Genomic DNA, 26868 nt, shown 5'->3' with positions numbered 1-26868 from the left:
GATATACATATATACACGTGGACAGTGCGTGTACATATAGTGTGCACATACAGCCTCGATAGGAATCGAGTCCAGGTGAGAAAATGGAACTCTCGGCGGCGACATCGGTGAACCAAAGACGCGAGGAAAAGAGAGATATACGAAAATAGAGAAGAGAATCGATGGAAGGGGAGGGAGGAAAGAAAAAAGAGTAGCGCGAAGTAGGAAAAGTACGGGTGGGATAGAAAGTATTAGAAGGAGAATGGAAGAACTGGTACTCGGGGCGCGACTTGCAGCTGCATCCACGCGCTACGATATTACGTCGGAGGGACTATCGGTGAAATATTGTCGAGAAAATAACACGGAAACGAATGAAAAAAGGTAGGAGGAGGAGGAAGAGAGAGAGTTTCGGAATACGGAAAGAAAAATACGCGGGTTAAGGGTGAAAGGGACGACGAGGGAGGGGGGTGGCATTGGATACACAAGTTTCGACGACGCGTTCTTATTTTCTAAACAAACACGGTGTATATACGCGCGGTCCCCTTCGGCGACCGGTTTGTTTCGAGGATTCGTATAAGTGCGCGTACACGAATTGGCGGGTGCGAGTGAAGGTCGGTTTCGTGGCCGTGTACGGGCCGTTTGTTTGTTTGCGATGGAATAGGGTACGGCAGGAGGGGTGTATATACCGGCGTGGAAAACTTTTCGCTATTGGAATTCGAAAACGGGTGTATCGGGTCCAATAATGAATTGTCAACAGATAATGCGGGGAAAGCGACTTTTCCATTTCGCTTTTCCTCGCTAGTTGTTTCCCTTTGTTTCCGTATAACTTTTTTAAAACGTCCCCCGGGATTGCATTTGATGGACTTTTCGTTTCTCGTCTCTCGTCATGAGAGAGAGAGAGAGAGAAACTTTTCCACGACTTATAAAAATATCCTTTTATATTTTTCGCGATAGTTTTCCCTCTCGCTCTCTTTCTCCCCTTAATCGTGCTTTTCCTTTTGAAGAAAGTAAATCCCGTACTCCACTGTTTACGATGTCGAAGCATATTTTTCCACGCTGTTTCGCGAGTGGAAGCCACGTGGGATGAAAAATGGCGGAAAGTTTATTTAGAACGCTCTCAAAATGTTTTGAACGTTATGTTTTTTTGCGTGACAATAACATATGGCGTTTATAGTTGTATGAATATTTATTTCTTTTCCCTGCTTTCCGTGTTTTCCACGCAGAAATAGAAAATGAAAATTTCGATCTTGTCCATGGAGGATCGGGGAAAGGCAACTTACAAACTCAGAGTTTGTTTTTTCACGTTTCGTGTTTAGAGGACGATGCGTTCGTATGCAGGCTCGTTTCGTTTTCGAGGCTGGTACAAGATGTATCAGCGTTGGCGATCGATCGAACCGGAACTTCTCTCATCTTGCAAGTGGTTTAGAATTTCAAGAGCGGAAACATACGCGATAATACACTCGGAGCTGAAAACTCCATGCTTTCCAGCTGATATTTTAGAGTGGTATCGAGTGGCGGCACAAATAAAATAATGCGGATGAAAGGCTTGTGCGGGAAGAAACAGAGCCGAGAGATGGAACGTAATACCCGGAGAAGTTTTTATTACTTGCGATAAAAAATGTAATATTTTCGAGAACTGGTATCAGATGTCAAATTAGGTTCGATAAAAATTACTTCTAGATCCTTGTTAACAAACAAACAAATTATCGATATAGAAATACAAATTATTCCGCGTTAGTTTGAAATTCGAGATTTGAAACCATGCAAAAGTAAAACTTCAAAAAAGAAGAAGAAGAAAAAAAAAGAAAGGAAATTAAACGAAACGAAAGTATCTCCCTCGTCCGCGTAAATAACTCATTCCTAGTGAGATGAATGCTCGGTAAGCACGATGTTCCTACGAGTGACACGCGTAGAACGGCGAGTTCATAGCACGAGGCGAAAAATAAAGCGAAGAGTGCAAGAGAGCACGAACGAGATTACATCGTGAGCAATTTGTGCGAAAAGCTACGCGCTGACTCGATGTAAATAATCGGGAATGATAGAGGAAATAAGCACGCGCGCGGTCTGCAAGCGGCAAGATAAAGAAAGAGTCGAAGCTAAAAAAGAGTGAAAAGTTGGAAACTACGACACCCCGTGACACACAATGGGTCGAGGAAACAGAGAGAGGAAGTTAGGCAGAGATCAGAAATAAACCCCACTGCAGCGGGCGCATTGCGCAAAACCCCTTTGCTGCTCTCTCTCTCTCTCTCTCTCTATCCCCCACACCGGTTACCACACTATTGCTCGCCTTTCGCCTATTGCACCTTCGTGTCTACACTCGATCCGTACTCCATTACCACGGTTAAACATGTACGATCAAACCTCTCTGTAGTTTCTTCACACGTGGTGGCAGTTTGCCGTTCATTCGAATGCCGTCCACTTTCGCTCTCCGTCCCTCCTTTCGTCACAGTTTCCCTCCCTCCCTCACCTTCGACGTGATCCAAGCTAAACACGAAATAAAATCGTATCTCCCTCGTTCCCTAAAAAAAAGAAAAAAAAAAAAAAGAAAACTATCAAATTTTGCTCGAGACGCTTTTTTAAATCAAATTCGAAATTCGCGAAACGTCGTGTTCGATTTCGATATTCCAATTAATCTTATTCTTATCTCTCTCTCTCTCCGCTTTATCGCGGATAACGTGTTCGATTTGGGCCACGCGCGCGGCCAAATCCAGAGGCGAGGAAGATCGATTCGTTCCTACCTAACTTTCCGCCCGGCTCGGCGCAAAGCGGCCGCCCATGTAAATTACCGCGATTTCGGGTAAAGGGCGAGATCGGAAATTGGCCGCGCGTTCACGCCAAAGAGGCGGGCGGCAAATAACCGGTGGCGCGGCCAAGATTGACCGTGGGCAATAATCGCCAAAGCCCCGCCGTTTTCAGCCAATTTCTCCGCTATCTTCGCCGCTCGATGTACGATCGTCTGTGCGCAGCTTTCGTGTCCGCGAGCGTTCGTTAGCATAAAGGAACCACGGCTAACCCCCTCCCGTATCGCGACATTATCGGCCCTCTAGCGCGGTCGTTAACTGTAATTGAACCGGCCACCAGTGGCTCTCGCTCACCAACCGTATCTCCGCGCCACCTACGATCCTCTCTCTCGTTCTTTCTTTCTCTCCCTTGCTCCTCATCCACCTCGTCCGTTAAGATGTCCCGTTACGGACAAGATTGCGTGTTCAAGGTGGAGGAGAAAGGATCGGCGCCTCCCATTACGACTAATCGAAAGGATTAAACCGAGAATCGACGAACGCCGATCCACACGGTTTAAACGCCTCGGCAATAATCTAGCGTCTGTTTAACCGGTGCGCGGTTTTGCGCGTATCGAGACGCAATTAAAGCGGGACAATAGGTTGAATACTTCGCGATTGTTATTATATCTGTCTGGGCGTACAAAGCGGCGTACACGTAAGATATAACGGTGGATGCGTAACAATGGGTACGAAGATGGAGATATCGATTTATCAGAAATATTGGGTAATGTAAAATTAACGAGGCTATTCGTTATAATTGATTGGGAGCGGTGATCGAGTCGGTCGAAGAAAGATTGGTTCGGATGGTACGCGGGGGGATTGCTATTTTGTTAGTTAGTTTCGTGTCTTGCGTAACAATTGTAACAATTGGGGTTTGAAAGATGAACGAGTCGAAATGAATCGGCGGGTTTAAGATAAATGGAGGGGAGGGGATTGGAAATGTATACACAAGTATTATATTTATCACGATTTGTGGATCGACTCGTGTCGAAGTTGTATATTTCCGATAATAAATTTTCCAACTCGTAACTACGTAGAATCGTAATTACGTAGAAAGATTTCGCATGGTGGCGATTTTTCTTCCGATGAGTTGAACGATGATCTTGATGACGACGCGTCGAAAATTCTCCGTCGAAATTAAATCGAATATGAAATTACACGCCGAAAATGGCGTGTAACGTTTTGTTTATAAATATTAATAATTTATTCGGAGGGAAATTGTAACTGGTCACTGTTCGTTGATTAAATTAAAATTTCATAAACGTGTTTTAAAATGCGCATAACAATGAAACAAAGCGTTTGAATTTAATGAATTAATTAAAATCGGCTCCCGATCGAAACACTGGGGAGGAAAAGTAAATTTCGGATAATTTAAATCCGAAAAGGATTTTTTTTTTTTTTAAGATTTTATTATATGGGAGGAAATAAGAGCGGGTAAAGGATGCGGGTGAAAGGGACGATTGCCGGACGGTGGCTGCGAAAATGATCAAAGATTCATTCACGGCGAGCAAAATTTTCACGTGCAACCGCTGAAGCAACAGCATTGTTTATGCTGGTGGCGAAAAAAGGTGGCGAAGAGTAAAAAGTGATTACAAAGCGCAAGCGGATGGTAGATATAGTTGAATCAGATATAGTTTTTATTTATGCTCTCTCTCTCTCTTCTCTCTCTCTCTCTCTCTCTCTCTCTCTCTCTCTCTCTCTCTTTCGTAAAAGAGACTCCGTTTATTTTGTATATCATTTATAAACATGAATGAAAATACAAAGCGGCGCGTTGCTACAAAGGTAATGCGAGTTTTTCACTCCGACGTATGAAGTTCTGCTTTTAGGAAAAAATGTTTTTTCGTACGGTACGCGATATATTTTTCGTTTCCAACTGTAAATACAGGCCATTATTATTCCAAGTTAAAAAGTATTAAAAGGTTTTCCCTGAAAACTTCCCCCGTGTTTCACGGTAACAGAGTTAATTAACGAACATTTTTCAGCCACGGTCGATCGAATCTTTCATTATCGCAAAAGTTGGGCAAACTTTCGAGCAAAGCAAAAAAAAAAAAAAAATAATAATAATAATAAAAATAAAAATTGATTATCAAAAATTTTGAAAGCCAAAAAAATTTTCCTGACCTTCTTCTCTCGACCTAATCGATATAAATGAACTTTTCGCTTGAAATTCACTTTCAATTAACCAATTCATAATTCATAATAATCGAAGCTTGGTTGGAGAAATACAGCAGCTCTTTGATCAAAAAAAGGAATCTTTTCATCGCGTATTATTTTCGCAAAAATTAATTGGCACGGTAAAACAGATGACAGAAGATATTTCTGGAAAATTTATTTCCAGTTTGCAAATGAAGGAAGAAAGATAGAAGCTCGAGGAGACGTTGGTGGGAAGTTTATCGTTAATCCATTTAACGTCGTTTTATTCGAGCAAAGAGGTTAACTTCCTTTCGGAAATAAGTCTCTTCCATCATCTCGATTCTTCTTCGAAGGCTTAAGTTACGGGGAGGGGCGGGGGGGCAGGGGAAGGGGGTTGATTCCGCAACTTCTACCCGCTTACAGGGGTAAGGGAATTTTCCTCGGAAACGGTGAGGATTACACGACAGTTTTTAATTTTTTCCCATTAACAACTTTTCATTCTTCGACCCATTCTCGTTTAACTCGTTCACTTAACATTCTTCTTCTTCTTCTTCTATTTCTTCCACGTTATTACTTACGCTATTCTCTTCGACCTTTTATATCCGGCCTTCTCCTTCTTTCTTCCCCTTTAACTTCATTACCTGAAATATTTTATCTTCACAGGTGATATATATATATATATATATATATATACGATTAAAATCGCTGAATCTAATATTAAAAACATTTTCGTATCTTCGAGTCGATGGTTACGCATTATAAGAGAGCACCGATATATTCGAATATATCCGCGACAACTTTGCTCCTCGCTCGTTAAAAATAATTGCACGGATTTTATCCTCTGTCTCTCTCTCTCTCTCTCTCTCTTTTTCTCCCTCTTTCTCTCTCTCTCTCTCTCTCTTGCACGCGGGTAGCGTTATATCGGTATTTCGCGTATCCGATAACGCGCGAAATAAATAATGAAAACGTAAACATAAGGTAAAATGTCATTTCAGAGAGACTGCACGAATTCATTGCTCAGAGTTTGCTATGCAAATATTGACTGCACCGGGGTACAGAAACAGGAATGTTCACTGCACGGTTACGCCTCGGGTCGCCTCTCCGTATCCAGATGATTCATTCGCCGTAATTTATACACCAATCCCATCCGTATATCGAATTCTCCTTATACAATTCAAGAAATTCCCCTTTTTCCTCTTCCTCAATTCCAAAATCGAATCGAATCGAGAATCAAGGATACGGATATTAATTATAATCCTTTCCTCCTCCACGTCGAGATAACACAGTCCGTTACGAGAAAGAAACAACAAGGATCAACGTTGCTTTCCCATTGATTCGCGGTCGAACGACTCCTCTCTGGCCTGTCCTTTCGATCGAAGGGAGCGGAAAAGGGGGAAAAACGGAGGACTTATCCCGGACGTGCGTGCGTGGTTAACGAAGGTCGCGAATAGCTCGAGGAAACTTCTCGAAATATCACTCGGCCCTCCCTAAACCTCCCAATGTCCGGTATTCCTGTTGGAATAATATCAGTCGCAAGAGAGGGGGGAGGAGGATAGCGTAGCAATTTCATTAGCGTAACCGCCGGGTGGCGGCCAGGCATTCGTGTGCAATGCTGTTTCACGTTTATGGAGGGGACAGAGGAGCCTATATCCGTGAGATTATACGACCGTTCAAGTATAGCGGGCCGCAACAACCGGCCGGTTGTTGTTAATTCACAGGAGAGGCAGAAACTTGGAGCGTGGAGGGAGCCGTATCGAAGTCGCTTCCGGATGAGCCGACGGTGTATCAGCGAGGGGGTGTGCACGCGTCTCGTACGTGGACGAGAAACGGTATCCCGGGGGAGAGGAGCAACCCTTCGTCGGCTCCTATCCATCCCGAGTGATGGACGTTGAAGGGTCGTTTCTAAAAAGCCGGATGTTTCGATCGATTTCCTGTGATTAAATTCCACTCCGGGGAGGTGTATTAATTAAAGGAGGAGGGGAAAAATTGCCAATCCCCTCCCCTCGGCCGGAGGATTCGTTTCGAAACTCGGCGCTTCCGGTTTTGTAACTAACTAAAACTCCGTTTCAAATTCTTCCGTGCCCGGGAATTCGAAATTATTTTCCAAGGAAAAGCGAGGAAAGTGGTGGTAAAGTCCAACGTTCGATCCGTTTCGTCGTAATCGTATCGCTCGTTTGAACGAGCGAAGGGAGGGATGATGATTCGTGGTAATTTCAGGCGAGGGAGGGACGAATGTTGGAATTCAAGGGGGAGGATGCATGGGGATGCGGTAATGAAAGAAAAGTGCACGGCTTTAATTAGGTTCACCGGGGCTAGCACAAGAAACAAGGAGCAGGAGTTGACAAACTACCCTCCATCCACCGTCCACGGTTGCCTCTTCCGCGTCTCTGTTCCGTTAACTTAAGGGAAGCGTGTTGTTTCCGAGAGGCATGGCGGAGCGGCACAACATCGGCCCCCATCATCTCCTAATAAGACCTTGGCTCTCTTATTTAGCTGGAACTTTTCTAGGGAGAGAAAAGGCAGTAAATTGCGTAACGCTACCTCGAAATTGCCGGTTTCCCCGCTTTGTCTCCGCCGCCTTCTTTCATCTCCGGAGGAGGAAAGCCAGGGGCGGAGGAAGGGGGAGGGATGAAAGTACGAACGGGCGATTATACCGACACGGGACGATACTTCGCTCGATTCGAGGCAGAACGGGTGGGATGAATGTTAAATATTCGAATTTCAATTCATCTTCTTCAATTTCGTCCCCTTTTTTTTTTTTTTTGAAAAACTTCTATTTTGGATTTGGAACAGTGGTTCCTTTCTGCATTCTATCGCTCGTGATATGTTCGCTCGTATTCGTGGCCGAAACCATTCGAGTTATTTCTCGATCGTTGTGAACGTGAACGATCTACGAACAATGGGAACGATTGGAATAATAACAGACGTTGGAGGTGTGAAGAGGTGTAAAGAGGCCGAGTGATTACGACCCTATCATTGGTATTGCAACAGCCGGGCCGGGCCACGATCGCAGTCCAGTGTCAACACAGTGTTGCGAATCGATACTCGAATATTATGCGGGGACATTAGGGGAAATACACACCGTATAAATAATTCGAAACGAGCGGAAAGAGCGGGATCCGAACGCATGAATATTAAAGTTCCATTGTGTTTGCGCCCTGTATTTGTCCGTTTATCCTTTCATCCGTATCGATACGATTACAACATTTTCACTTCTGCGTCATCCCATTGTTTTCTAACCTCGACAAAGAGAGGGCCGTTAATTGAATTTCTAGCCCTCCTATCGTGCGAAATAATCGAAAAGAAGTAACATATCGTGATCGATGTTTGGCAAACTCGAAATCGGGCACGCGTGTCAGTTTCGTTCGACGAAGATGATGTGGCGTTGTTATCATTTCCTGCTTGGACTCCTCCAATCGCGTTGACGTCGTTCTTTCGCGCCATTCCAGCGAAGCGAAGAAAATTCAATTTCGACAATTAAATCGCGATGAATTTCGTTTGGACTGTTATTACTTATTTCACTTTCATTTCTGAAATACTTTGATATTCCGATCCGTTCTCAAAAAAGCACTGGCTATATCCCCAATTACAATTAAAATCGAAGACGAATTTAAAATGCTTCTGAACTCAAGATCACATCCAATCTAATCTCTCTCCATATGCATCCGCTCGAAAAAAAGAAAACAAACCGCTCGTCCCTCCACCACCATCATGGAAGCAAACCCCTAGCAAACTTACGAACAAAGCACATCTACACATCTACGTATCTATATATATATAAACACGCGTGTTTCGAGTTAGCAGGGGAGTGATGGTCGAAACTTGGGCGTAAACTTCTCGGTTAATTGTTATTATCGCGTAGCCGTAGCTTAATTAGAAGCATCGAAGAGTGGAGGCGAGGTAAATCTTAAGAATTTCTCCGCGCTCGCGATTCGGCCGCAGTCATCGTGCGCACCGGGTGACCTGTACATCCCTCCTCTAGGTACACGTGCAGATATATATATGTATTCTATGTTGGGAAACTCTGGTTGCAAATCGTGCGGCACGAACCGGAAAACTTGGCTCCGCGCGGGAGTCTAACTTCGTTAAGACAAACGTTTTGAACGGAACTCTGACCGTTTTGCGAAGCGTGGCGTCATACTCGAGAGAGAGAGGGAGAGGGAGAAGGTAGAAAAACTTCGACACTTAAACGTTGAACATCAGCGGGACAAAAGGCCCTCCGGCGATTAATAACATTTATGATGAAACGGAACTCGCCGACGTTTTAAGAGAAAATGAATTCCCGTTACGTACGTACTTTTGAAACGCAGCCGTGTTTCCACGCCATCTTCTCTCCCCTACGGGCCGAGGGAAACGATCCTACGTTTCTTACGCAGAGAAGGAGGGAGAAATAAGAATTCGTTTCTGTTTATACAGTGAAATCAAATTCTTCAACGGTTATAATCGTTTTTATAATCAAACTGTGGACAGAGAGATGTCACTCCGTCCTCGATTAAGAATTCGTTATTTAAGAGGATCGAGGTGGACTCGAGATGGGTCGGTTCTTAATCGATTTTCCCACAGACGAGTTTTAACATAGGATTTCACGGTGTTCAAGTGTACGAGTGGTGGATACAAGAGTGAACGAAATTGAGCGATGTTGTGAAAGAAAATAGATGGCTCGAGACGACGATGCTCCATTCCCTGAGTTTCTTTCGGTTTTTCAATGATGTACACCGGTGCTTCGGTGTGGAATTAAAGAATCCAATGATAGAAATTGTTTCATAAACGTTTCATACTCGCTCGAACGTAAATTAAAAAGATTCGTTTCTACCTACCCGTTTCCTCGAGAATTTCGAATCGAATTATTATGCATAAATCACGCGCATCTTTAAACGTTACACAACAAGAGCGAATTACGCGATTAATAACGTTTAACGTCTATGGAGATAAGAAAAAAAGAAAAAAGAAAAAAAAAGGAGAAAAAAAGGTCAGGAATAGAAATATCCGGTTACGGGTATCCCGCTTGGCATTCTCCTCCTCCTCCTCCCCCTCCTCCTCTTCTGTTCCCGACCTGGAAGTCCCCAGGCGTCCTCGGAAAATATTTCATGTTCAGTTAATTAGCGTAAGACAAACAGGCGAAAGTTACGACTTCAATGCGGACAAGCCGCTTCTTTTCTATTTCCCCCTTCTTTCCCTTACCCTCTTTCACTGTCACTACCAGGTAAATAATAGCGGCTAGACATTTTGTTTCTCTCGTTTTCAACATCGCCACTTGCATCCGGATAGGGTCGGAAATAACGCGTTTTGTTGTATTATTACCGTATACGACGAAACGCTTCCCGTTCAAAGCGACACACGTAAAAATAAATCCTCCGAGAGAAATCCTTCTTGCACTCGCAAGAAGTTCAAGACGCTTCGTTATATTCGAGCCAGGATATCGGGACGAATTATTCAACAGCCGCAACAGAGCGGTGAACGTTAATGCAATATTAATACAAACGATATCGCCGGGATAGATCGCTTCGCGTTAATTATCCGTTGATCGGGCGCTAACCTAACCTAACCTAACCTAATAAACGTTAAGTCGTAGACTCGTTTTTGCGATAAAACAATATAGCAATGCGCCTCTTTTTTCCTGAGGATGAAAACGGAAGAAAACGATAGAAGAGGGAAATCGAGATGATTCGCCGAGAGAGCAATCTAACCCCCCCTCCTCCCCTCCAGGTTCCAGGTCGAAACTCGTAGCATAATGTTTCATCTACACAAGGCTTGGAAATTACCGCGGCTCCCCCAAGATGCGATCGCAGCCAAGAGCTATCCCGTGCGCTCCATTATCATGCAGATATATACGCGCAACAATTCGAGAAGATGTACTACGCACGCAGCGATCCTCCATTTCTCTCTCTCTCTCTCTCTCTCTCTCTCCCTCTCTGGTCCGTAAATCGAGCTCAAAGAGACACGCGGCCACGTTCGAAACCTGGAGAAAGATAGAGAATCCTAGTTAAGAGAGAATAGAACGATAGGAGAAGGCAGAAGCAAGAAGGGTGGTGGTAAGAGTTTGATAAATAAATAGAATTCCAGGAAGGAGGTTGGTTACGAATTGCATCGGAGATGGTAGAAGGATCGGGACGATATCTATCCGCACAATGGTTAGTAAAGCAAACGTAAAGCCGAATTGCCGACCGCACGAGTACGGTAGACCACAGTAGCATAATAACCGAGAGTAATGCGTGAATTATTGACTGCTTCCTATCTTCCTATCCCTCTATGTGTATACATATATATATATTCTGCATATATACGCACGATCTCTTCCTCGAGTAGTCGTTGTGCACGCGTTCCCGCCCCACCACCTTTGTTCGTATTAAATGGTTTCGTACACGTAGATTAGCCGGTGTCCACCGGTGCACAGGCAGGAACGTACGTTACACGCGAACGTGGCAGCGTTGTATACGCGTGTAGTACGCAGATAGGCAGAGAGAGGGCGTTCGTCGCGTGTTTTCGCGTGGACATGTAGAGGCTCGCGCGAAAACACGGACGAGTCCTGCACACGCGTGCAAGTCGTGTTATCGCGGCCGTTCGTTAAACGTGTACACGAGCGAGCTGCGTGCTCGGTCGAACGTGAAATGGCGTAAAGGAAACGCGTAGAATGCGTGAACGAATTGAATGTTGCGAAGGAAAAATGTTGCGTGGATGAGCGTGATATGGGCGTATAACTCGTCGTTGGATTCTTGTTTATTTTATTATTGGTTTTTGGCCGATGGGTGTTGCGAGCCAATCCCATGCAACAAATACCGATTAAAACCGAGTAATGTGGAAATATTAAAGGGGAGCTGTAATTGTTACATCGTGTCTACCCATTACTTTGTGTCGTTACGAGTAAAATTTCGATTTTTCGCGACAAAAATTTTACGGAGAAATATCTCCTCCCCTCTTTTTTTTTTTCTATCTCGATCGATTGTCGAGAGTATAAGGAATCGAAGTTTCTGTGCACTTAAGTATGTAAATTAGCATGGAAATTACGAATTGGATTCGCGACCTACTAAAAGTGAGTATCAACTTCTGGGAATCGTTTCTCTTGTATGGAACTTGGGATAGGTCGGATTGAGACGATACGGCTGATTCGAACGACAAGGGGACGAATATAAAACAAACCTTAAGCGTTAGATTAGGAAAACTTTCTTTACGCGATGCCATTGACGGAAAGTCGTTATTTTCAGAGTTATAACTCTTTGAAATTTTCTTAATATCGATTAAGAATTTAATCGAGTTTCGTGACACAAATTACACGATAGATACGTTTATTTTTGGAAAAACATTTTTATCTATGACAGTCTAAACTTTTATCATCGATCGATTAATAACGATATTCGTTACTTTTCTTTTCTTTTTTTTTTTTTGTATGTATAAAACAATGGAGGAGAACGAATTTGAATTCAATTCGATATTTCTACATAAAATTCTAACTACTCGTGGAAACGAGTAATCGGAATATGGGTAACGCTTTGAGATCGAGTTTGGAAGATTACAAGTACGCAGCATAACAGGCGAGTACGAGTGAAAACGGTCTAAACAGCAGAACACGTGTGCATCCACACACAGTTTCGATTATAGCGCAAATAGAAATCCATAATTTGAAATGCCTTCGACGCAATTCGGAATCTGCTGAATAGACAAATACATTTCCGGTGTTGGAAATTTCGATTCGTGCGACACGCCTTCGAGGGGTTCGTTAAATCGAACTTCTCTAAACAACGTCCCCCTTGTTTCTATCGAACTGGAAGATATTTCAAAGATATTTCACGAGGTCGGAAATCGAAAGAAAAGAAGTCATAAATCTTATATTTATTTCCATCTCATTTGATTTCAAAGTTGTATAACGTGTTTCGCGTTTCAATTAACGCGCTGTTATAATATGATTTAACGTAAATGATTCCATTTAGATGTTATCATGAACGTATGAACGTTCGTAAATGTTATTCGATGCATTATCTTGGTAACTAGTGATGAACGATTATACAATACTTGACGAGTCATTTCACGAGATGTATAATCCAAAACGATATAAAATTTTAAATCGCGAATACTTTCGGCCAATAAAAGGTAAACTGTCCGCGTATACATTTTCCTAATAAATCAGAATTTTAAGTAGAATTTTAAGCGAGGCAAAGTGTGAATTACGACCGTTAAATATCGTAACTTTTGTTTATGCAGTATGGGAATAAGGTCGTGCGTCACTTCTGATCTTTTGTAGGAAAGCTCACACGCACGAGAAGCAAGTTATTACAGCTACTTAGGAGATGAGCAACCGTATCTCGCCTCTAAATTTTCTTCTCTTTCGTAAACTTTTGATGAGTATTTATAATTCTGGAAGTCGTTTCGCTGGAATAAACTTTAAGTGACAAAAGTTGTACATTTAATTTCACGTACGACGTGAAACGGTAACAATGGATATTTATGGAAATTCGCACGATCCTTTTCCCTCACGTTACACGGGACAACAAGAGAGATTTCAGATATTGCGGTAAAAATTCATTCATTCATTGTCGATATTATCCCTTACGTCGTTAAATTAATTATATTATATCCAGTTCGTGGAAAACCGAACGTATGTTTCTTCTTTTTCGTTTTTGCGGCATTAGAAGTAATATTTTTAAATTAATTAGTTAGAGTTGATAAATTAATGAATATGAATAAATAAATAAATTATTTTAACGTTCACTTGCCGTTGTGATTAATATTTAACGCAACAACGAAAGATATAAATAAACTCGTTCGCGATATTAAACTTATTTCTAAAAACAAAACAAAAAAAAAACCTTTATTAAAATATAAAACTTCTGTTTCTCGTAATTTTATTTGTCACCAAAAAAAAACCCATTACTTTTATATCAAATTAATAAAAAAAAATGCTAGAATGGAAACAGGCTGCAAAAAACTGTTAATTATTTTGAATTTGGTTCGTATTTCAAGATACACAGAACATGACATCAAAGAACGTGTATCTATTTTTTTTTTCTTTTTTTTTTTTTTCTGTCTTTCGAGACTGAAATATTTTCAATTTACAAAAGCACAAATGCGTCGGTAAAATTAATACACGCGAGAACGTGTTGCCCGATTTCTAACGATGTACGTCTATAATTTTCGTCGCAAAAAAAAAGAAAAAAAAAAGAAAAAAAAATGCGAATTAAAATTTTATCATTCAAGACAACGAACGTAGAGAGAATAGTGGCACAATTTTTGGCTTTTCGACTACTTGTCTCCCCGAAAAATTTAAAAATCCCCGATTTACGAATCTTGAATAGGGGGATTTTTACAAACTGCTGATGCGTAAAACGATCGTACAATTGTTTATCTGGTCGAGTGATTCAGCATGAGCCAGACTTTCTGGATAAACGATACAAAATACAGAGTGATAAAAAAACCAAACACGCAATACACGTACACATTTTGTGCAATCGAATTGGGTGTAAAAACAGAAGGAAGAAAATGGGGGAGGGGAAAAAAAAAAGAATGAAATTAAAAACCAAAAATAAAATTGCCAAAAATAAAAAAAAAAAAAAGAAGAGAAACGCAAAAATACAATGTTGTCGAAACAAGAATAGAAAAGCGTCGAAAACGAAAATATTTTGAAATACAATCCTCGATTTCGAGGTTATTTTATTTAAAAAAAAAATATATATATATCTCCTTTTTAGAATTTTATCTCACAATTTCCTCGCGAGCAAATTATCGAATTTACTCGGAAGTGGAGGAGACCTCCCCCCTATCATTTTTCCTCCCGTAACTGAAAAATGTAATTTAATGGTCGACTATAAATTCTTATATACATCATTGCGGCTCGTAGAGTCACGCGTTCCCTGCTACACGTATTCCCTCCCGTTAGTCTCGTGCTTGACATATACGTGTATACGCGATAGAGGCATGAACTTCGTACACCGCACAAGCTTGGTTGAAGCCGATGTCGCCTATCAACTCGATGGAGGAGTCATCGATCAAACCTAAGCGAGCGTGGTAACGACGGTGAAACTTGGGAGACAATATCCTGCTTCAAGGTGGATAACTCGTTAAAGGAGCACGCTAATGGACATAGCATCTGGCTGCCATATAATTGGCCAAAGATTCACTGCCTGGATCCATTCATCGTATTATGAATTTCACGCTTTGATGTTTGTAAACGAAACAAAGCGTGTAACTGCCGCCTCCGCTTTCGTTTGGATACGGAAAATTGCGCTTCAAATTGGGAGGGTAATTAATAAATGTTGACTGCCTAAGAAACTGTCTCTCCAGATTCAAATTGTATCGAAATTGATGGAGAAAAAATATTTGATTCGAGTTTTGTGATGTATTGTTCACTGGTGGAAAGAAGCGAAGGAATGCTGTGATGATGATTGGCTAATTTGGAAGGAAACGCCTATTTTTCACACATTTTTCCTTTTACCATGATATTTGTCTTCATATAATTAATCCAAAACGACGTGTATTTCGATGCATTAGCGTAAGCATAGAATCCAGAGTAACGTATCGATATAATATCTTTTTTATTTCTCATTAATATTTATGTAGGTTAATTGTAATTTGTAACGATAATTTACAAATGTAATTTTTTATTCCAGTAGTGTTAAGGTAATAATTTTACATATACAAATAAGTTCATGAATAATCAACAAAATTATCTCGTATCAGTTGTACCAATTTATGCAAGAACACAAATACAAGAAAACTTTTGCATTTTTTTTTTTTTTATAGCTGAGAGAATATACAAATTACTGTACTTTATATATGCATATGTACATTCGGCAGTTTGAATATTTTAGCTTCTTATATATAATTATCCGAACTTACAATAAATGAAAATAATTTTTACGAATATTTGAATATTCAAATTATAGCTCTGCTATTACTATGCGTAGCATTGCGTGGCGTCTGAAATAGGCGAGAATAGCTAATCCTACAGATTGAGGCCTCTCTGCGCCGTCTCTCGAGACTTCCTTTCAGCAGTGAACAATGCACATACGAGGACAAACGTGCAAACAATCTTATAACCTCGCGATTTCACGATTTGAGAAAATTTTTTCGAAAAAAAAGAAAATCATATATTATCGTCCAATAGTAAACGGCGACGGATTGGTTGATCCAAAGCCGTCTGAAGAAAACTGTCCCGACTTTCGCCGCTTCTAACGCATCACTCCACCACTCCAATATAACATCTGTGCTCCAAGACTCTAAGGTAGAGGATGAAAAGACGCAGAGGATGAATGTTATCCCCGGCAAGGAAGAAGATGCCGCGAGAGTGGTCTTCCGTGCATTTACTCGGGACTTTAAAGGAGGGAAAGAGGGGAGGTAGAAGGAGAAAGAGGGAGGGTAAGGAGGGGGGAATTCGAGCTCTTAATTAGCTACAATTACCGCAACATGGCAATGTCGAGCGAATCGCCTCGAGGCTTATCCAGGCCTCTCCTAACCTTCCGTTCCTACCTGTGCAGCACCCTGCTGCCCCTCTCCTTTTTCCGTTATCCTCCCACGTAACCGTCCTACGATTCTCCTCCAACCCCCTTACCCCCGTTTTCGGAACCCCATCTCCGGGCTATTTCCCGTAAAACAGCCAATTTACCAAGCTAATTTAAACTAATACGCGGGGGGCAGAGGGGGAGTAAAAATTTGCTGTAACGCCTCTTTCGGAATTTTCCAACTTATTAGTAACGGTTGCTCGGTCGTGGATCAGCTTTATTTTCCCTCCCCTCCTCTTATTTTTCCCGTTTATTATTATTATTGTTGTTGTTGTTGTTGTTGTTGTTATATTATTATTATTATTATTATCATTGTAGTTATTATTATTTGTTATTGCTCGTCGAGATGAAAATTCGAAAAAGAGGAGATGATTGGGAGGGACGACTGGTGGTGGTGGTGGTGGTAGTGGTGGTGGTGCGCACTCTCGTCATCGTATTTCCCTGTTGTTCGGGATTTTAGTTGAGGATAATGAGGAATCTTATCTAATATAATGGGTACAACCTGGGTTGTATCGATATCTTTGAGAGGAGGAAACTTTTGTTGCTCGTTCTGCAACTGTTCTTATCTCCTCCCTTATTCCCCTCGACCGTCGGTCTTCTTCTTCCTCTTCTTCTTCTTCTTCTGCTTCCCCTTTGATGGAACCTTGTTGTGTATCGCTTTTTCGTGCGTTTCATCATTCTATGAAATTCACGATTCAATTAGCTGTTAACTAAGAGGGGGAGCGGTATGAAAAAATGGATACATAGCGCCTCCTTACGGGGGGGAGGGGAGAGGAGGGGGTGTGCATCGAATATGGTAAAATATCGCGTTAACGATTTCGTTGATTCGATTCTTGTTTCGATTCTCGACGAATTGGAAATTAATTAACGGGGAGGGGGTCGTTAACTCGCGGCCAACGCTTGATTTACGATTTTAACGGGAAAAAATTACACGATCATCGTTCGATATTTATAGTATATGCGTGTTTACGAATTCCTACATCCATATTTTATTATTTCTCGATGTAATCTGTAAAATATTTTATCGATCGGGTTACCACCGTTTAAATTACCTTTCCTCGATTTTATTTATAAATAAAATTTCAAAGGTTGATTTAAGAGGCGAGGCGAAAAGTCGAGGTTGAAAAATTAAATCGTTAACTCGAGAATTATCTTAAATTATCGATCATTGCAGAGTTTCCTTTTTTTTAACGCGATTCAAAATTTGCTTAAAAAGCTAATTTATCTTCGTCCATTCTTCGAAAAACGAGCAATAAAACACGGAGGATACTACGGTAATTGATTGACCTTATTCTGATCCGAATCGAATCCTGATTCTGATTCCAGCTGACTAGAAACTTGATTGGTTTTCGCTCAGAGTAGAATCTAGATTGCCCCCGAGCTCAAACTAAGCCTGATTGTTCACCGATCGCTAACTGCCAATTTCTATCCGATCGAATGAACCGAGTACGGATGGAATTTCCTACTCTTGGACACCGTCGTGTACACCTGCAATGTGCACCTCTCGACAACTGTCCACCTTATCATTACGAATGCAAATTCAAAAAAACCTCGGAGTACGCGCATCGAGATTCCAAATCTCGTGGCCTAATAAAATTTGATTTTCGCCACCAAATAAATTCGAAAGGAAGGAAGGAAGGAAGGAAGGAAGGAAAGGATGAGTTAAGAGTTCGCGTGGAAGAGGAGGCGAGGAAGAGGAGCGGATTGTATTTTGGCAGGTCGTTGCCAATGGATTCTGTGGGGCTACGTCGTCATCACGTGTACGTTCCGCATCTCGGTTTGTCTCCTCCTTCCATCCGAGTCGACAACTGCTACGCCCACGATCACAAACGGAATTATTTATGAGTTTGAACATGAGCCAGAGAGCCAGCTCCTCCGCAAGCCACTAAGACGACGCTCCCCGACGCTGGTCGCATTCTCCGAATATCGGGACCAAGGATGATCTTGCCACATTCTGGAATTTCATCATGATTCGACTTAAATTAAAGATGCATAACGATGCACACCGCTCGCATAACAACGGCTCGTAGTATACCCCCGTAAACGCTACCTTTTACTACCCACTTCCTCCTCCTCCTCCCCGTCGTCTGTTTATATTCATTCCCAACGAATTATTGCTCCGCGCGTCGTTTCTCGCCGATCGATAAATTAACACGCGAGTATTCGATTTCCACGAGTTCAATCTTTTGCCGAGGATTTCGATGCCCGGTCGGATAAGTGAGAGTTAAGAAAGTTATTATCCAGATAGTTGGACTCGTTCGTAGAGGGAATGCAGTTTCTTCGCCCTTCTCCTCCTCCTCCGGGAGAATATATTTACAACACGTTCCTAATGAATTATTTTTTGCTTTACATAAAATTTTATTTCTTGTTTCCCGCGGCTCCTCCACTCATCTGCATTTTGCGCCACAAACGCTGTAATAATTAAATACACGGTAAGAATATTTCAACGTTTTCTCCCTCTCTGTTATGTTTAATTCGTTTTCGCGTTTGCATCATCGTCCAGAAATTCTACGTATCTAGAAAGGAGAAAAAAAAAAAAAAAAAAACAAAGAAGGGCAGAGAACATAGTTTATAGAAAAATCTTTGATAAAGTAAGCCGTCTCTGAAAAAGTGAATTCGACGCGTGTATTTTCAATAATGTAAAACGGAACATCAATATTCGCGCCCCCCCCCCCCTCCTCCCCCGCGAAACTGGTGCGCGCAAAGCCCTTTCGACGTCGATGCTTGCAAATCCATTCTTTAAAACGTTCGATCGCCAATTTTTCACTTTACCAAAAATTAATCTCGAGCCGAGCAAACAATTTTGTAAAATCACGCTGAGTAACGAATGGCCGGCGAAATATCTTCGCGATCGATTCCTGCCATGGAAATATTATTATACGGCGGGATTTGGTTTTTCTTCGAAGAGGGATGGATGAGATGACGCGAGGCGTGCAATAAAAATTTCAAACTGTTGATTGCATGCGTGAATTGGAACGAGAGTAAACTTGCACTCGTCTTAACACGACCTTGGATGAATTGCACGAAATTAAATTTGCATCAGGAAGAAATAATAATTGTAATCGAATATTTAGCAGTATTGCGATTACGATTATGGTTTCCGGGAGAGAAATTTTATAACCGCTTTCGCGGTTAATAAAAGCACCTTTGTTTGCATTATCCACGTTTCCTTTTTCCTGGAATGGAATACGATTGTTACGATTAGTATCGGGGTTTCGAACGATGGATTTTTACCCCGGCTATTTAATTCTTTCTTTTTCATCCCTTCAATTTCCTTTTAAAAACAGGTAAAAAGGTAACAGCAGTTGTAAGATGAGATGAGAGTTAAAATATTCATGAAATTTTTCATCGCAATTCAAGATCCCTTTTTTTTTTTTTTTTTTATTAAAATTCGTAAAATATAGAACCTTTTTTTTTTTAGTTTTTAACGATTGATAAACCGCAAGATATTTGAAAATATTCGACGAGAATCTTTGTGAAAGAGATTAACGAAAAAAAAAAAAAAAAAAAATTCAAACTTTTACCATTTTATTCGAATACAAAAGGAATAATTTTTACTTACGTTGAAACTGGGTTGGATCGTAATCCCATGATTTTTCGAATCAGAATTGCGAAGGAAACTTAATTCGAAGCTTCTTTCCTTGCCCTGCATCAATGTTACCGAAAACAGAGGTGAAATCCTTTCGGTATTCGAGCGGAGAGTAGCATTGCAATCACCCTAGTTCGATCTGCCACCAGTGAGCGGCGCCACTTAATGGATAAGTAGATACGGATAGTATTAGGTCAGACATACCGCTCTCGACCAGGGCTCATAAGTCTGATTGGTTGTCTCGAAATCTCCATATCAAATCTAAATACGCGCATGACGATATTTGAAAAATTGTACAAACATATTTTACAATTTTAGGTTCAGTTTAGAAGAAGAAAAGCACGAGCTAAAAATATCGCGGAAAAATAATAGTATGAAATTTTGTATTTTAAACGTAAACGGTATTAAATATTGGAAATAACATCGAGATCGATGGAAATATTAAAATATGTAAATATCAAGATATTAAAAAAAGTGAGGAAGAAATACATACATGTATTTATATAAATTAAACTCACAAACGCATTACAAATATGTGGCCCGTACGAGTGAAAAAGTAATACACGTGTCGTCGATAAAGCTTCGATTTTTCAAGAGAACTGAAAATTACTTTCTATAATTAATTATTATACGCGTTCATTAATGAATCGAGGTCATTAATAGAAGATAATAACGTTAATTACGGATTGCAGAATATAAAGGCTAATTAATCGAATATTTATACTGCGCGTAAAAAACAATAAAACCAATGATTTTAATATTAATTGCTTCAAATTCTTCGTTAAATGTATTCATTGCTTATCGTTCAATGTTCGCGTAGGAAAATATCCGAGGTATTTGATATATCGAGTTTTTGTTTCGTTTAAATGTTCGTTAATTTTTCGATATGCGGAAAAAATTATTTCCTCTTTTATACATTTGTATAAAATTTATACATATAATCGGGGATTGGCCGAATAATTAGAAAGAAATAAATGCATTTTTTATTAAAAAAAAAAAAAAAAAAAAAAACTCTTTGTCAACCACGCACCTCCGAAATTGCAAAGTAATTATTTATAAAAATTTGTAACGTAACAAATTTGATAAATTAATTATATCGTTGCACTAAACGTATATATATATAAACGTATATATAAACAGAGAAATACGAAGAGATATTCTAATTTATCTCTTTTGTTTTATGTATTTCATGCATCTACACGCGATTTCATTTAAATATGCTGTCTTAAATGGACGCGGAAGAATCCTTCTTGGCATACGATTGTAAGAAAGCAGCCATTTGTTTCAAGGGTAGAGGGATCTCTTCTCCCTTTGAAAGTAAATTTATTCCGGTAACAATATCTTTGGTCGAAAATTCCTGAAGAATATCGAAGATCCGAACGATAAGATATATTTTCCACACACAAAGGCAAACAGCTACAAACACTTGGAACGAGTATCTGGCCTACCCCTTAAAGGGGTAGAGGATTCGGTAGCAGATTTCGCCAAGAAGATCAGCGAAATCATCGTCGTTGCTACATCGCCGTTTATACTTAAACTTCCGCCTTCAGGGTTCAGAGGAGAATCTCCGACGGCTCTATCGCGGCAAACTTTTTAGACCGTATGCTTTATGAGACACTCGGTGCATAATTACTTTCCAAGAAACCAGAATCCTCCCCTTTCACAATCCTGAAAAACTCGAGGAATTATGAAAATTTCGTTACATCGCTCGAAAGTTCATTGCAACTTGAATCTCGCAATCGCTCTCTCTCTCTCTCTCTCTCTCTCTCTCTCTCTCTCTCTCTCTCTCTCTCTCTCTCTCTCTCTCTCTTGTATAATCGCAACTGCGATTATCAAATTACTCGAACGAATTATTCGAATATTTCGCGAATATACACGAAACTATTACATCCATTTTACGTCGAGATTGCAATACGTGCGATACGTTTCTATTGAAAAAGCAAATAAATCGTGCCGTATTTTCTTTTCACCAAGAAAACCGTGTTCGCGAACCGCCTACCCAAAGTAATGGTCGATATAACCATCAGATATGGAAATAGCGGTGCCAATCGCCGAAAGTTCAAACATCTGTAGGGCATTCGTGGAGCGGAGTGAATATTTTCAGGACATAATGCGAAATGTTTGCACAGCAGATGGCACTAAGCGAGACGTACTTCCTTCCAAGTCAAAACGCGTCACGAAACTTTCCAGTATCGATCATCGACGATATCTTTCCGTATATATGCACGAGACGATAATTAAACGTTTTAAATGATTTTGACCGTTCGATTGAAATCTCACATCGATCAAAGATCTACGACCGATCGATCGATCGATCTTAAATCATTCGTTTCACGCGCGTACATCAAGTTACACATCGCCCGACGATATACGATATAATTCAATACCGTAAAATAAATATGATTTATCGGCTGTATCAATAGCGAATGTAGGTTACGTTAATTAGGGATTTATTAGAACAATAACGATCTTCGCGACGATCAATTTGGGCGATGCGGTTTAACGCGCGACGTTTATCGATACCGTGCGATTTACGTGCGCTTCGTTGAAATTTACATCGTGCCTGTTCTTTTTCTTTTTTTTTTTTTTGAGAATCAAAAAACAATTATCATCCTCTCGACGATACAAACGAACGAAACTCTCGCGCAAGACTCTCTTACAATACATCCCTAAAAAAGCTTAAATTATCGAAAGGAGAAAAGATAAAAGAAGGAAAGGAGAAAATATTAAAACGATGGAGCAACAATCGTAGGTTTCGTATTTCGTATTTGGAGAGGGGTTGGCGAGGGAAACAATAAACGGAAGGTAAACGAGCGTGAAACGAGGGAGAGGGAGATATGTGTGCATCGAGCCGGCGCATCGAGCAACCCTTTCAGGTTGGCGGCGGCCGAGCGACTGGTGGCTCGCGTCTTAACTCGTGCGATTCCGCGGACGCTCGGGAACGCCGGCGCCTCTGGGCGTCGCGACGGCGGGCGTTCAGGGCTGGCAGGCTGGCAGGCAGGCAAAGGCAGGCGTCCCTTCGCGCTCTCCCCGCCAGACGAGTTCCGACTCTACGCTCGGCCGGACGTGACGTAACGCGCGCAGCGTGGAGAGCGTAGAGAACGTCGTCGCCGTCGTCGTTCCAGTCCTCGCCGTCGTCCACGTAGCCCGTCATCGTCGTCGTCGTCGTCCTAGTCGTTTTCGTCGTCCTAGCCGTCGTTCTCCTCCTAGTCGCCGTTCACGTTGTCGTCCTCTGCGTCGTCCTTCTCCTTCCTCTCATCTTGATCCTCTCTCTCTCTCTCTCTCTCTCTCTCTCTCTCTCTCTCTCTCTCCACACGCAAACACATACGTACACACACACGCGCGCACATATATATATATAATACACACACACAATACACACACGCCACCTGTCTCTCTCTCTCTCTCTTTTTCGCTCTCTCTCTTCTCCCTTTCTCTCTCTTTCTCTCTCTCCGTCCGCAAACACCTGTGTTGTATCGTGCACGCCGTGATATCGAGGCCCGTCGTGACGTTTCCCCGTCGCGGATCAGTCGAGTGGCAACCGATAACAGCAGCAGGACGATCCTCCGTCTCGTGTGCACAGACGCGCCACGCACCGAGCACACCGCGTGTGCTGTTCACGCACGCAGCGACACACTCTCCTCCCGCCGCTGGTCAACGTAACAACAGTGTCGCCGTTTTGCGTCGTTTTTCGCGTCGGCTTTTATTGAGACAGGGGGGGCGCGGAGTTACGCGGAGAAGAGGAAAGTGTGACAAGTGAAGGGGAAGGGAAGAGGGGTGAGGAGGGATTTCGAGTTTTGGAGGGGTGTGAAAAGGGGGGAAGAGAAGAAGAAGAAGAAGAAGAAGAAGAAGAAGGAAACTTGTTCGAGTGAGTGAGACGAGAGGAGAGGGAGAAGAAGTTGTTGTCTCTGTGGTGATTGGGTGGAAGGGAAGGGAAGGAAATCTCGAGCCACGTGTGATTTTTGATTTTTTCCGCGAGAGGGTGGAAGAGAAAATTGTGGAAATAGAAAATCTGGATGGATGGATAGGTAGATAGATAGATAGAGAAAGAGAGAGGGAGATTTTCGTGTTGGAGATTAAACTCGTAAACGGAGGGTCGTAAAGAGCCAGAGTCGTCGTGAGGGTGGTTGGTGGAGAAAGCCGCGAGAAAGTTTCGAGGAAGAAGATCTCGAAGAGGAGGAGAGGAGAGAGAGGAAACGGATGCGGATATCGAGGCGAGCAGCGTGGAGGAAGGCAGGGTGAGGAGTGATGTAAAGTAATGTCGCGAGGGAGAGGAGTTAGCGCGATCTTGGTGACGTCGCGATAAATAGACGTCGCGTAGACGACGGATGGTGACTTCTCCCGGTGACTGATCCCGTCCACGACGCGTTTCAAATATTAGCGATCGAGGCGATGGTGCCACTCTCTCGACGGGGCATCGACGATTGATCCACGCTTAGCCGCGATCGTCATCACGCTTTCTCGACCGTCTGAACGTGCGCGCACCCCGCACGTTCTCAATCGTCCCAAGACACGATATCGTCTCCTCGATCGAGAGCCGGGGAAGCAGGAGGCGGAGGAGAAGGAGGAGGAGGAGGAGGAGGAGGAGGAGGAGGAAAAGGAGAAGGAAGAGGAAGAAGAAGAAGAGGTGGGAAGCAGCAGCGCGAGGGTGTTGTAACGTGGCGGAGAATTCGGCGTGCGGTGGCGCGGTAATCATCGTTCACCAGCGGATCATCACGTGACGACGGGACGGTAAGGAGGAGGAAGACGTTCGCCTTACGGCGAAACGAGAACGGCTCGAAGATGCTGACCATGTCGACCTTGATGATGCCCACCACCATGACCACCATGACGAATCCTGGCCCTATACCGGCGCACAGCATGCCGCAGAAGATAGAACCGCCTAAGCTGACCGCAGCAGCTACGCTCACCCACACGGCAACAGCCGGCAACAAATCAGGTACCGCTTTATACTACAGATTTATGGCTTTGCACTATCGTTCGAGCCCGGCTCTAAGATAAATTTAAACCGGTACATTGTGCCGCCGAGTGTATGCTCCGTTGCCTCCTGTCAATCCCGTGAACGATATACGTCGCTAAACTCACGCTCCCGCCACCGTTACCCTCCTCCTACCCCTCGTGCTCCATTTGCTTCCTCTTTTAAATTGGGCGGCTCGATGTCCAAATTATCGTATTCTTGATAACGAAGGGTTAAACGCTTAACGTTTCTACCGACCCGAATTTGTAACGTGTTCTCTTTTATCCCTTCTATTGTCTATTCGAAAAATTGACAAGTGGGAAGGGGAGGAAAAAAAAGTGAACGAAGCGTTGTCAAGTGTCGTTCAACGATGAATTTCCAACCAACCAATTTCCCTCCGTGCTCGATCGATGTTTGATACACGCGTATTTACGTATTTCTCGTCAAAGAAAATGTAAACAGAACGGTCGAATTAATTTTCCGATCTACGAAGTTTCGCATTTTGTAGAAATATTTTGTAGAGAGAGAATTTTCGTGCGTTATATTCGATCGAATGTCTATTATACACGACGAATACAACGTTTTCTAATCGTCTTTGTTTATCTTCGTACAAATCCACGATTCCTCTCTCTCTCTCTCTTCAATAATTTCTTCGACGTGGTACTTTTATAAGTATCGCGCGAAAGCAACGTGATTCGACGATTTTTATTTCCGTTTTATCTCATACGTAACATTCTGATACTTTTGCCGCGAAACTACCGCAATTCTGTGTTCCAATTCCGGCGTCCATAAAAGAAGTGCTAACTTCTTGTAGGGTGCGCGAGGGGACGGAAAGTTACGGGAGGGAGGATCGCAAGGCCGGCTGATCTGGATGTGACCCGCATAGAAATTGGAATATATATATATATATATATATAACGGCTTTCTAAGATGCTCGTGAAAGTAATAACGTTGATCGCCAGGAATTAATTGCTCCCATTACGGATGTCGACTTTTCTCGATTAGCGTTCGTGACCGGCGCGCGCGACTCCGTCCCTCGGCTGCTCGAGATCTACCACCGGCCTCGAGCAATTATCCCCCGGTAATTACCGGCTAATAAACATTTACCGTGAGCCTCGACGAAACGTTATAGCTCAATTAAAAATTTATAACTCGGCCACCGGCTTGACAAAAGCCGCGGAGAAAGGGGCGGAGGGGGAAGGAAGAAGAAGAAAAAAAAGAAAAGAAAAGAAAAGGGGGGAAAAAGGGGAGAGAAGAAGAAGAAAAAAGAAACGATTGGCGCACAGCCAGGACTTTGTAGTCGCTACTCGAACGACATTCCTGCCAGAATCTTTCCCGGCGAAATCTCCTCGGCATCGTGCTTTAACGTTGCGTATCGAAACCGTATCGCGTTCCATCGTGTGTAAGTGCCCTCTATTCCGTGCGGGATCGCGTGAGGACCCCGTTTCGATACGCGTGTGGACCCCGATTCTCTGCCTCGTTCTCGTGCACCGACGACGGCACCAGAGATCGTTTCGTTCGTTCGCGAGCACACGTATGTATCTCCTTTCCATCGTCGACGCGAGTAAACCGAATCCGTGGAGTGGATGTATCCGCGGATAGAGGGACGCTTAACTGCGCGCACTTAGCACGTACCGTGGCTGTATCCGGATTACGAAACGAAAACCGTGGCAACACGGTTGTTCCGTTCTCGATACGGAAGCCTATCGAAGGTTGAATTCTCGTCGAATAGACGAGGGCTCGAAAGTTAGGTAGGACGGATCCTTTGGAATGGTAGATATTCGAGGGATACGCTCGAACCTTTATCCGTCGATTGGCTATGTATTGTCTCTCTCCGTTCGTCGGCTATCTTTTTTCGAACGTGGTGTTTACTGTCGCACAGCCGCTCCAATTTTGTTGCTGTAAGTCGAGTACGGCAATTTCATCCGTGCGATCGCGACG

The 26868-nt window shown here is 42.5% G+C and overlaps 1 protein-coding gene across 4 annotated transcripts in view; it reads left to right on the top strand.

The window, feature by feature from the left end:
- The window catches only part of LOC100872064 (nucleolysin TIAR), a 446485-nt gene that overhangs the window by 238655 nt on the left and 180962 nt on the right, over nt 1-26868 (top strand). The window contains exon 1 of one of the 4 annotated variants that reach the window (XM_086911789.1): nt 23347-24909. The exons of the other annotated variants lie outside the window; for them this stretch is intronic. Within the exon in view, the coding sequence (XP_086767915.1) occupies nt 24753-24909 (157 nt within the window). The 5' untranslated portion in view covers nt 23347-24752. Of the gene's footprint in view, nt 1-23346; nt 24910-26868 lie in introns of those variants that run through there. 4 annotated transcript variants of the gene reach the window in all.

The sequence above is a fragment of the Apis florea genome, unplaced genomic scaffold, assembly GCF_048593485.1.
Source record: "Apis florea isolate Af1SG1 unplaced genomic scaffold, ASM4859348v1 contig_3367_pilon, whole genome shotgun sequence".
Classification (NCBI taxonomy): domain Eukaryota; kingdom Metazoa; phylum Arthropoda; class Insecta; order Hymenoptera; family Apidae; genus Apis; species Apis florea.
This window is presented reverse-complemented; position numbering and strand designations above follow the sequence as displayed.